Below are 11,646 nucleotides of genomic sequence, written 5' to 3' on the forward strand. Positions count from 1 at the left end.
CACCCAAAACCAACACTAGGATAAGGCTGCATTCTGTTTGTCTGAAGTTGACGACTCCACCTCCAGCCTCGCCTTTCTTTGTTCTGTCGTGAGGCTCAATCACTTGCACGGTAGGGATATGGCCTTCGGCATAGTACCTACCTCGGTCGCTTTCCCTCCGCGGCATTATGCCGACCCCTGTTTGCAACCATCGGCGTCCCCCAGGTTTTGTGGCAGCAATTCCACATGTAGTCATCAGGGTTTATCTCACATCAAATCAGGGTCTTGGAATGGCGCGCGGAAATTATCATAGTCCTTCCAGCGTTCGTTGTTCAAGTCTGGCTTGGAGACCTCCTCCTGCAAGACAAGGATTGAATTGGAATCTTGTCCAGGTACCCCAGCGCCTGCTGCTTGTTATTCGGGTCATCACACAGGCTGAGCAGTATATCCCGTAGGAACTCGGCGGGGGACGCTCTGAAGACGGTCGATTGACAATTTTCTCAAAAGATTTTTGTTTTTGTAAAGTACAAAGGTAGATCAAAATTTGCTTGGGTTTCCAGTATATAGGCTGCTGGAGCTTTTAGACGCGCTTTTAGTTCTAGACTAGACACAGTAGATTTGGCGGCAGCGTGAATCTATGGCTTAAATCACTAAATTTCACCCCGCATAGCGCTAATTCGTGACCCTGGTGTGGGTCAATTGAACCCTCAATTCCCGATTCGTTCCAGCGGGTCACATTTGCTGGTCCTCGACACATGAAACCGTCTCGAAGACTTACTTCCACGTCTTTTTTTTTTTCTTTATCACATACAGTTCCAACGGAGCAGCTTGGCTTTGGATATTGTCCTCTTGGCGTGTTTAAGCTTCTACTGCACCGCACCCGAGATAGATGAGGTATGTAAACAACCACGTTGAAACGCCTGTTCTATCATCGTAGTGTCTACTTCAACGTCACCACGTCATCCCAACTTGCGACGAACATGGCAAGGAGTTAATTTCGTTGTTTTTGGGATGTCTCCATCTGCGCCATCTTCTGGATGAGGCGAAGAGACAGAGACGTATCCAGATCTTGTACACGTATAATCAAGAGCTGTGGCTGTGCTTGTTCCAAGTTTATGCAACGTGATTATTGCCTGATCGCCTCACGGATATAGATTTTCCTTATTTACGGCACGTAAAAGTTCTTTACTGGCCCTCCTGCCTCTCTGTTTGACTTCAATTAACCTTATTTATCACTCAATGCCCAGATCCGGACCTGTGCGTGGGTCCCTGTTGCTAGTAAATACCTTGGTCCAACTATACCTTATATCATATAAGGTCATTAGCGGCAATTTTGGCCTGACAATATAGAGGAGGAAAGAAAAGAAAAGAATGATTGATGCACGGGTGGCTTGCCATCCACTTCCTTTCCTGCCCAGTCTCATGATGCCCAACAGCAAGACGAGCAAGCGGATCATCCCTTCAACATCCACTCTCTTTGCGACAGTATCTTGTCTTTCCCGGGATGCTATAAGGCCGCGCCACCAATCTAATTATCATGTGCAATATGCGATCCCCACTGGGATATTATACATGACTGGCAAATGGCCAATATTTCTGTGGTCGTCCAGAATCTATAAGACCACAACGCATCGACCAGTCCCAGTCCATTTTAAATCTTGGAAAGCACAGGCTGAATCATCCTACAGCCGTTATTATAACTCAAGCGCCCAACAGTGTGCATTCCAAGGCAAACCTGTGCCCCAGACGATACAAAGCACAGAAGCACCTTTCAACGCAGTCAACCCGTCCACAAGAAGGTTAAACAAAAATCACGCAGCACAATGCGCCCTCAAACCTTTGCAGCATTCCTCCTCGCGACGGCCCTGCCAGCCATCGCCCGGAGCCTCCGCGGCGCCAGCTCGCACGGCCTCGAGGCCAGGGAGGCCGACGCCTACGACGAGCGCTTGGCGATGGTCAGACGTGAGGATGCAGCCGGCGCCGCCGCGGCCCCGGTCGTCAGCGGGAGCGGTGGGGAGGGACAGCAGCAGCAGCAGCAGCAGCAGCAGCAGCAGCCGTCGCCAACCAAGGATGGTGCGGATGCAGCTCATCCACCGCCGACGCCGACACCGGCCAAGGACGGTGCAGATGCAGCTCCCAGTCCTTCTCCTCCAGCGCCGGCCAAAGATGGCGCTGACGCAAAACCGTCGCCTCCCCCCGAGGACAAGAACAAATGCAAGGCCGATGGAAAGGGCAAGAAAGCCAAGGGCGGGGACAATGCCCAGGGCAAGGGCAAGAAGGAGAAATGTGGCGATGGTGCCCAAGGTAAAGGAAAGAAGGCCAAGGGTGGAGGCGACGCCGATGGCAAAGGAAACCAGGACAAAGGCGCCGATGGCAAGGGAAACCAGGACAAAGGCGCCGACGACGGCGGGGGTAAGGGCAAGAAGGCTCAAGGTGGCGATGGTGCCGGAGGAAAGGGGAAGAAGGGCAAGGGCGGAGACGATTCCCAAGGCAAAGGAAAGAAGGCCAAGGGTGGCGACGCCAAGGGCAAGAAAGGCAAAGGTGGTAATGATGCTCAAGGCGACGGTAAGAAAGGAAACGAAGCCGAGGGTGGTGGTGAAAAGGCTGGCGGGGAGGGCGACTCCAAGGGTACCGGTCAGGCCAAAGGAGACGGTCAGGCCAAGGGAGACGGCCAGGCCAAGGGTGATGAGGGCGAGACCAAGGGTGATGCACCCGCGGCAGCCCACCGCCGCAGGCTCAAGCCGCGTATGAGCAAGTTTCCGGGCGAGAAGAAGCGCTGTGTCAGGACAGTCAACCGCGACTGAGTTGATTTGGAGGGCAATTCATGTATCTGTTTCCTTTTCTGTCTTATTGTAGCATCTCTTTGCTTGTTTGTCACCGGTTGTATCATTCCCTTTTGTATGATTAGACACACTTCTCACTATCTTTTTGTCAGATACCTACATTATATACCAGGGAAATGGCCCTGTTGAAAAAGCCGTACATTCCATGATTACCAAAGTCTCTCTTTGTTCGGGGAAGGGGTATCTAAGACGCGAGTGACTTTTCGTTTCTTGACGAACAGGCTAGAAAGCAAATTGTGGTCATCCAACACCGCACAAAACGAGGTGACAACGGGTGCTGAAACGACAATTATTTGACCGTCTCACCGCGCAACCCTTTCGTCCGCAACAAAAGAGTTGGCTTGGGGCTCTCACTAAATCCCATTCCACCTCCCGATGACCGTTGTGACGGCGGTCTTATATCAGTGCCGTCAGCCATTGACTTTGTCAGTTCATCCCTGTGCCTGGCAGTCACCTCGCTGTCAGTACTGCCTCTCCGACTGCTCCCCGCCACACTCCCATCACCCCCCGGGTCCGATAGGTCTATGCTGCTTGCTACGCCGCCCCGGCTAAGGAGGCCCTGACCGTGCCAGAGGCCTCTGATGCCACCCTTCTTGCGCTCAGGCAGCTCGTTCTTTCCCGCGCTGCACACGTAGAGCAGGTACTTGAGATTGGGTAATGTGTGCCTTATGTCAACGACACGAATTCCCTGCGCAGTGCAGAGTACCTCAATGTCTTTGTTCAGCAGGAACCAGCCGTAGTCAAACCTGTACTGGGCGCTCGAGCCACCACGGGGCACATAGAGCGGAAAGTCACGAGACGGGTCCGGCAGCATACTAATGTCGTCACGGATGCTCGACCGCGACGCGAACGGCGTAATAGGGTACGGCAGAGCCACGCCCAGATAAGATTGCAGCGCATGCGTCAACTGCGCAACGTAACCAAGCCCGGCAGAGATCGTGTCCTCGGCCGCCGCGGCTCCGCCCTTGGCGCCAGATCGCAACGTGGGATCGTATATCGTGTTAGGGAGCGGGACGCCGCATATTTGAAAGGAGAGTGGTTGTCCGGATGGCGCCTCTGTTATAGGGAAGATTCTGATGAGATCTTCACATATACGCCGCCGCTGACCGTGGATACTCTCTTTCGTCTGCGCCAGTATGTCCTGCGACGCTTCCAAATGATCCGTCGCATTTTCAACATCCCTACGTGCTTGGTCCTGCAGCTCCCGGCCCATCTTAATTGCTTCTTTCCTGGCCTGAATCGACTGCCTGAGCTCTTCACGGCGCTTCTTCGCCGCTATAACGGCAGTCTCCTGTTTTTTAAGGTACCTTCTGGCCAACTGGAGCTTGTCCTCCTCTTCAGCAACTGGAGCATCGGGCATCTGCGACAGAGCCTGGTCGATCCGGGCCGACAGCTCCTCTTGCGCAACCAACGCATCTTGCACCGAGTTCTCCAGGGTGCAGAGCTTCATAAGCGCATTGTACGATGACGTCGCAAGGGCGGGGACTTGTTTCGGAGGCGCGGTCTCTATCGAGATACCGTAGATGTAGATACCGTCGACGAGGTGAAAGATGAGGCAGTTTGAGGGCATGTGAATATTTTGGAGGGTTGTACCGACGAAGCTGAGCGCTCGGAGGTCGACATCGTCTTCGAGGAGGAAGGTCCATGACTGTTGCCGTTTGGCCCAGACTTTAACTGTCAAGTGTGAGGATCGAGTAACCGCCGGGCTCAAATCGGTGAGCTCGAAGAGTTCAAAGTTGAAGTTCTAGACATGAAGCATTTGCATGTCAGCCCTGCTTTGCGTCTCCTACCCTAGCGAAGCACAGCTTACCGAAGCCCTCTCCCCAACCTCACTGATATAAATAGGCTCTGTGGTGGCATCGCAATGTAGCGAGAAGAACACATCGGCCAACCTGGAGTCAACCGCATACTCGAGCTGCTTCTGCCGAGTGACAGGATTCGCATTGGTCAGGCCCGTGCTGCGACGTCTCAGGCGGGGCGACGAAGCTCCCACTGCGCCCGTCACGGCCGGTGTACTATTACTCTTGAGACCCTCTGTACTGTGTGCGTGGTGTAACTGGCCCGCCTCCCTTACCAAGTCGAGCTTGGCCGGCGACTTGTTTATGGCGGCATCGTCAATCGTCCGCCCGTTGGGTTTGCTGAAGCTCAGGTTTCGCAGGTAGACGCCGCGAAGGTGGCGCAATCTCCGGTTCTGCGGAAGGAGGAGGGGTCTGCTGGTCGTTGGCATCTCGATCTAGGAGGTGATTTCGGGGTTGGAAGGGGGGGACGATCGGTCCGGCGGCCTGAGAGCCCAAGTGAGGCGTGCCGAGCTTGGGGATCAAACTACCTAGCTTGAGGCTAGACTAGCTGCCCGGCGCAGCTTCAGGGCAAACGTTTGTCTGGGTCATTGAGCGGAGTCAAAACTGGAGGAAATTTTGAATCTAGGTAGGTGGAATTTTGCTATGCGTATTGGCGCAATTGTTGGGTCGCCGGGTATAAATTCAATGTCAAGAAAGCTTGATGATCGGCATTTTGGGTTGGGCAATTGGAAGCATGCAGGTAGCTTTGACAAGTCTTGGTTCTGGCCGTTCTGGGTCTGACGACATCACGGGCGTTGGATCTGCGGGGCCAGTTCTTCAGCACGTGATCCATCCAACCCAAAATCAAACAGGTTTGGAGTGGCACGCAGCAAGAGGTTGCAGTGATTCAATTCATCCCTCCAAAACCAGAGAGCAACATCCAAATTCTGGAATAATATTAATAAAATACAATACTACATGTAGCATTACTTATTAACTATACTCTTTCTTCTCATTCTCCCTCTCCGTCTACATTAATGGCGTGGCAGAAAACGCCTTTCCAGATTTACCTATCCTCAGGGGATCAGACCACCTTAGACACGCATCTTTGCACTGCGCTTACGAGCGCAAGGCTTGGGGCCTGGAATTCTATTCAAAAGAAAAAGAGCAAAAGGAAGCGCTTTTGATTAGTCTGATCCCCTGGGACAAAATGGTAAAGTGCAAACTTCTATCCTCGCCAGTACTTGTCTTTGCAGACGGAAAAGAAAAGCCACCTACTCGGCCGTCCAGTCACCTCCCTTAGCGGGGTCCTGCACCTTGACCTGTTTTGATGATATCCGTTGTCAGCAAAATTCCCCAAGTTCATGGGCTGCGAAAAGCAACAATCAACTTACCAGGAATGCACCCTGCTCAATAGTGTTGATCAGAATGTAGCCAGACTTGAAGCCAGCATAGCTCGACCAGGTACCGACGAATGCCTTGGAGCCGCCGCCCTCCATGTTGTCATCCTCACGGTATACATCGAACCAGGCAACCTCGCGGACGCCGCTGCCTGAGGGGTTCTGGGGGATAGAAGAGATGTCAAGAACGCTGAGACCGGCGCCGTAGTTGGACTGGTAGCTGTAGTTGCCGAAGACGTATTGGTTGTGGTCGATGCTGGTGCGGGGAGCCTGGTAGTAGCCCGTCTGCTTGGGCTTCTCCAAGTTTCGGATATCCCAGATCAGCGTTGTTGCGTGGCCGTTGGCAGCAGGGCCGCGTCCGTCGTACTCGTCGTACTCGTCGTCCATAACCAGGAACTCTTGGTTCTCGGTGTCGAGAACCCAACCCTGGTGGGTATAGGTGGCACCCTCGTATGAGGTGACGGAAACGAGCTGCGGGTACTTCTTGTCGGTAACATCGTAGATGGTCTGCGGACAAGTTAGCATCAGAAGCATTTGGGATTACAGGGGAGGCCGAGAAACGGCCGGGGTAGCTTACAAGAGAGTCCTCGTTGTACCTAAAGGCAGATTCACAATGTTAGTATAATGCTATTGTTTGAGACGAAAATTACCAGAGCGTGATTTATGGTTAACTGACCCGTAGCAGATCTCGCGACCCTGTTGACGAACCGGTTAGTTATGTATTCTGAGCAACAATACAATACAGAAGGCATCGTTGTTGAACTTACCAGGTACTTGGTGTGAGGTCCCTTGTAGATGAGGCACTGGGCATCGTGCACGTAGCCGTCCATGGCAGCACAGCCAGCGTACTCCGGCTTGGAGGGGTCTATTTCCGTTGTTATTAGCATTTCCCTGATATACTCGATTCGCAAGGTCTTTTACTTACCCTTCAGGTCAAGGAAGATGAGGCCACTACGGCACTCAGAAGTGCGGGGACGGGCACCAACGACGTAGGCAAAGCCAGAGGCATCGTTGGCAAGGACGTTGTGGGCACGTCCGTCGGGCAGGTTCTACAACTCCGGAAAGAGCGTTTGTCAGATGCTGTAGGCACAATCCAAAGTGGTAGAGAACATACGCCGTAGAAACCAGTAATGTCCGTGGCAGGGTCAAAGACGACAGGGCTGCGGTAGTCGATGTCAAGTAGCTTCTTCAGGTCAAAGATCTGAATGTGGTGGTTGTAAGACTCGCTACCAACAACAATGTAGTGCTTGAAGACACGGATTTCCCTCCAGATGGCGGCGGCGGCACCGGGAGTCTGAGGCAGACGACCCAGGTAGCGAAGCTTGCCACCGAGGATAACCTGTAGCGAAAGAAATATTAGTATCACCCCTCACAAAGAGCAAAGAGCAATGTCAAAGGAGGTATTTTTTCCTCCGGAACGCGCTTATAATACGAACCTCGGCAAAAGCAGCACCGTCAGCCTGTGCAATGATGGCAAACTCCCTGCCGTCATCAGAGGTCCAACCCCATGAAGATGAACCCTGTCCGGTCTGGCTGCCCAACATAGAGTGGGGTAGGAAGTGGTGCAGGTTCATGTTGTTGCAGCGGAAGAAAAAGGTGGCCTGGTCCCTGAAAGGCACCGACTTGCCGTCCCTGCACTGAGCAAAGTGAAGCTCGACGTAGGGGTCGGCGAGCGCCGAAGCGCGGGCGTTGGCCATGGCATCCCACTGCTTGAACTTCTCCGACATGATCCTGTCGTGCATCACACCAGAGTCGTACAGCTCCGCGGCGCGCGCCTCGTCCTTGGGCATCTCCTTGCCAAAGGCAAGGGCCGCAAGAGCGGCGAGGGTGAATGAGTACTTCATGACTGTGATCGAGTTTGACTTGAAGTGGAAGGTTGACCTGAAAGCTCAATGAAGAGTTGTCAAGGCGAGCGAGTGTGCGAACGGAGGAGGTTCGTACGACGGACTCGGTGCGGGAGGTTTGATGCGGAGCCTGGCAGAAGAAAAGGCTGGGCAGGGGACATATTGGGGCACAACCGCGCAAGCGGCGGCGGGCAAAAGTTTGCTTTTATATCATGGGGATGCCTACCGCACGAAATGGTCGCTCACGGTGTGGCATCTGTCACCGGTTCCGGGCCCAGACCAATATTGACTGCATTGCGGCTCGCTGCTACAACTTTTTGGGAAGGTGAAACCCAAGATTCGGTGGGTTATCTGGAAGCTTGTCGTGCTTGCAGGTGCCAAGCAGTAACCTTCAAGGGTTGTTTCGTATCCTAGGGCTACCGCCGAGACCTTCAGGCCTGTGATGCTGAATTTTGGGAAATTGAGAACCCCCCATAACAGTAGTGGCCCTCGCCTTCCAGTGGCTGTCGTGCGGAGAGTGAACCGGAAAGGTTACGCTGTGCTGATTGTGCCTGCCGAATTAGGCAGGAGACAAAGTCGCGGTGCGGAGAATATTCTTGGCGACGCAGGAAAATAAAGTAGAGGCGAAAAATGAAATTGGGGTAACGAACCAACTTGTAAGGTCTAGAACTAGACTAGTCTAGACTAGACCTAGAATACAGCAAGGTCTAGGGGTCCCCAATGGGCAAATCACCGCTTGGTTCGACTCCCGTTAACCCAAGTTTATCGTTGGTGATGGTCATCGTAACTCTGACATTCGGCTGCATCAAGGCTTGGAGTACATGGCACTATTGTTGGAATTGACGGATAGCTCGGCCGGGTGCGTCCTGGCAATGCAACCGAAGCTGTCATCGAAGCAAAGGTGATCCGATTCGATTCCTAAGCTGGCTGGCATAACCTTACCCCCAATCTATGAACTGGCAGAGGCTGGCACGTGATGCGATGAGCCCGCCAAGCCACTCATTTGCCCCTGACATGCTGACAAGCTGCCTCCGGCACCTCCCTAAACGAGCAACAGACACCTGGAACTTGCTTCTCTGGACTACTTCTTAGGTACCTAGGTACCTAAACTTAGCAATCTTACCTACCTCAAGAGGCATTTCTGTCTCTAGCAATGAAAGGTCAGTCTGTTCAAGTCATTAACTCGATTGCTCGCGAAATGCTTCTTAGACAGTCACATAGGTCGTTCTCATAACGTGATTGGAATGCTTTCTGAAGAATTATACATCTTGGCAAAAGCGAAACCCCAATTCATACCGCTACCACTGGTTTGTGCAATGCACTTCATTCCAGTCAAATGGTTGGTTCGCGGGTTGCCCATGCGTTTGTTGCCTCGCATATGCATTTCCATACGCAATAATTGTTCAAGGCCCTGCTCAGTAGCTGCGTGATACAGTGGGCTAATGTCGTGATTAATCCTCCCCTGAGGGAATTTCGCGTGCTGCTATACGGTAAGGCAGAAGGTGGGGCTTGGGGCAAAAGGGGAAAGGAATTCGACCCTTTGCCAAGGAAAATAGAGTACATTATATACCTGTAAGATAGGTACCCCTGCAACTCAACGTTGGATCTACCTCTACATACAAGGTAGGTTGCTTCGGCTGTGCGGCAAACATTTAAAAAGTGTCATGAGACTCCCGCGCTCATCTTCATTCAAGTATTCGGTAGAATTAGCCAGCAGCCCTCCTTCATAGCAATATTATTTACTTGTTTGTGTCACAGCGGGCGAAGCAAGCAACGCCACATGAGTCTTTTGCACTCCTGATACATCCTTTTTTGATATAATAAAGCACATCAGAGACCTCAATGCCATCAACTACCCCGGATTTCCCTCTAGAATGCGTATTCCATCCCTAAGAAACATGTATCATGCTGCTCTGTCCAAGATATTTTCACTGGAAGTGAGATAATTGAGTAGTGAGACCGGCCACATTGGCTGCTTTCAAGCCCGGAATATTCTCTGGTGGAAGATCAGGGGACCAGACATGGAAGATACTTTGATTTGAAGAGCAGAATGATGTTTTGGGCAAGAAGAAATAATTTCCAGAAGTTTTATGCATAAGACACGGCTAAAGTCATATAGACTCGCACAACACTATGCGGGAGTATATATGGTCAAACATCTTTGAGAAGAATGCAATTGAAGTCATTAGCCACAGCTCCTTTTTACCTACAAGAAATGAGACTAGGAGCTATATATCGATGGAAACTTGAGTGGTTGACTCGCCCATTTACAATTGTCCTCGCCTAGTCAGGGTAGCCTTATAATACAGCCTCAGCCACAACATAAGTTGATTTTTGACTTTTCCATCCCCCATTTGGCTATTCGTTTACAAGATATTATTTGCTCATATACCTGGCATTGCCTCCCTTTAGAGATGGGCCAGTAATCAGTTTCGCATAGGGCAAATTACTTTCTGATGCCTGAAGTCAACATTTGACAGGGGAAATCTCGACAATGCCCACGCGTTTTGAGAAACAGTAGGAGTCATTTCGTTGTTCGAGTAGCAACCATGACCTGAGCATTGAAAACAGACTGACAGTCGATGAATCTTGCGAAGTTTCAAGAAATCATTGTAAACCCGACGTCACCTGAGGACTCGAAGCTTAGACAACGAAACAGATACACAGCTGTTCAGGGGAAGTCTCGATTTGATAATTAATTGTTTTCGCCGGAATATAATGGTTCTGGAATCACGACATCAGCCTGAAATCATTGTTGAGTAAGCTTTAATTAGTTGGTACATTAGTGCAAGTGCAAAGACTGTGCATCTTGCACCACTCTTCTGAATAGTAATCATTAATCGTCATGAAGCTAATATGTATTTCCTCCAATACATCTCATATATTACACCCCAACACATCAGAGTTCATGGTCTAGTCTGGATGCCTGAAACCTTTGGCGCAAGCAACTGTTACTGCGTGCATCCCCCCTTTCTCTCTTCAAGTGCAACCGACATCACCAACCACAGTCCACTAAGGGTAGGGCGTGACACCAGTGCACAAGCTCAGCCTGTATCCGGTGTTCGGGTTGGTGTAGTTCTGCACGAGGAAGTGGTCAGCCTCTTATCACCACGGGAACAATACCCATCTCTCCAGATGCAGTCAGCTACTTACGATTGATTGACAGCACCCTCGGTTGTTATACGGCGGCCCGATGTTGCACTCAAAGTTGGGCAAACCGCCGATGATGTGGGGAGTGATACCTAGGTGGTAGGAGATTCGGTGTGCAAGGTTAGCTGCTGAGTATTTCACAATTATTCCTTTTCTGGACGTTTATCCATGAATGGATATATATGCTCACAGTCCACTCCGACCTGGCCGGTGATGCCTATACAGCATGCTGGATAGAAACCTGTCGCATTGACATTTGGGCAGTAGAAGTTTAATGCGGCCGAGGCGGACGACACGAGACCCGATGTGAGGATAACGGCGGTGAGTTTGTAAAGCATTGTTGCAAGTTTTATCCGTGATTTTTATAAACAGTTGTAGTTGGAAGGCTGTAATCCACCCCAATTGCTTACGATAAATTGAATCCTCGGTGAAAAATCTTTGGAAACTCATGAGGGACCTGGGAGTTTATATAGTTGTTCAAAATGGGGAGCAACACAAACCAATTTGGTCACGTATTAGAATGTCATGGATCGATCAACTCGTGGCAGCACCCGTACCACACCCTCTCAACTAGTAGTACATTAGCCCCGGTGATATAATATGCCCGTTTGTGGCAGCTTCATCCCTATGGGGTTTTTTTTTTTTTTTTTTT

General features: G+C 51.2%; 2 protein-coding genes across 2 annotated transcripts; both read right to left on the reverse strand.

Annotated features, from left to right (window-relative positions):
* Nucleotides 1–2,873: 2,873 nt before the first annotated feature.
* Nucleotides 2,874–8,034, reverse strand: PgNI_02471 (uncharacterized protein). Its single transcript, XM_031122536.1, has 11 exons — nt 7,437–8,034; nt 7,115–7,339; nt 6,926–7,049; nt 6,768–6,865; nt 6,677–6,696; nt 6,578–6,596; nt 5,995–6,507; nt 5,895–5,922; nt 5,724–5,749; nt 4,633–5,055; nt 2,874–4,566 (listed from the first exon to the last, which is right to left on the reverse strand). Exons 1-11 carry the CDS (start codon nt 7,842–7,844, stop codon nt 3,112–3,114), a joined length of 3,339 nt encoding a protein of 1,112 aa, XP_030986824.1. The 5' UTR covers nt 7,845–8,034; the 3' UTR covers nt 2,874–3,111.
* A 2,586-nt stretch (nt 8,035–10,620) lies between these two features.
* PgNI_02472 (uncharacterized protein) lies at nt 10,621–11,402 on the reverse strand. The gene is made up of 3 exons (XM_031122537.1): nt 11,185–11,402; nt 10,998–11,086; nt 10,621–10,922 (listed from the first exon to the last, which is right to left on the reverse strand). Exons 1-3 carry the CDS (start codon nt 11,330–11,332, stop codon nt 10,857–10,859), a joined length of 303 nt encoding a protein of 100 aa, XP_030986825.1. The 5' UTR covers nt 11,333–11,402; the 3' UTR covers nt 10,621–10,856.
* Nucleotides 11,403–11,646: the final 244 nt, after the last annotated feature.

This window comes from Pyricularia grisea (genome assembly GCF_004355905.1).
Source record: "Pyricularia grisea strain NI907 chromosome Unknown Pyricularia_grisea_NI907_Scaffold_1, whole genome shotgun sequence".
NCBI classification, from domain to species: domain Eukaryota; kingdom Fungi; phylum Ascomycota; class Sordariomycetes; order Magnaporthales; family Pyriculariaceae; genus Pyricularia; species Pyricularia grisea.

Excerpts from the sequence above, each read along its gene's own strand:
- PgNI_02471 (XM_031122536.1), bottom strand. The coding sequence starts at position 7,844 with ATGAAGTACTCATTCACCCTCGCCGCTCTTGCGGCCCTTGCCTTTGGC. Across the intron at positions 6,866-6,925 it reads CATCTTCCTTGACCTGAAGG|ACCCCTCCAAGCCGGAGTAC; the intron begins GTAAGTAAAAGA and ends CAACGGAAATAG. Across the intron at positions 4,567-4,632 it reads AGGTTGGGGAGAGGGCTTCG|AACTTCAACTTTGAACTCTT; the intron begins GTAAGCTGTGCT and ends CTTCATGTCTAG.
- PgNI_02472 (XM_031122537.1), bottom strand. The coding sequence starts at position 11,332 with ATGCTTTACAAACTCACCGCCGTTATCCTCACATCGGGTCTCGTGTCG. Across the intron at positions 11,087-11,184 it reads CGGCCAGGTCGGAGTGGACT|GTATCACTCCCCACATCATC; the intron begins GTGAGCATATAT and ends CCTACCACCTAG. Across the intron at positions 10,923-10,997 it reads GAGGGTGCTGTCAATCAATC|AACTACACCAACCCGAACAC; the intron begins GTAAGTAGCTGA and ends TTCCTCGTGCAG.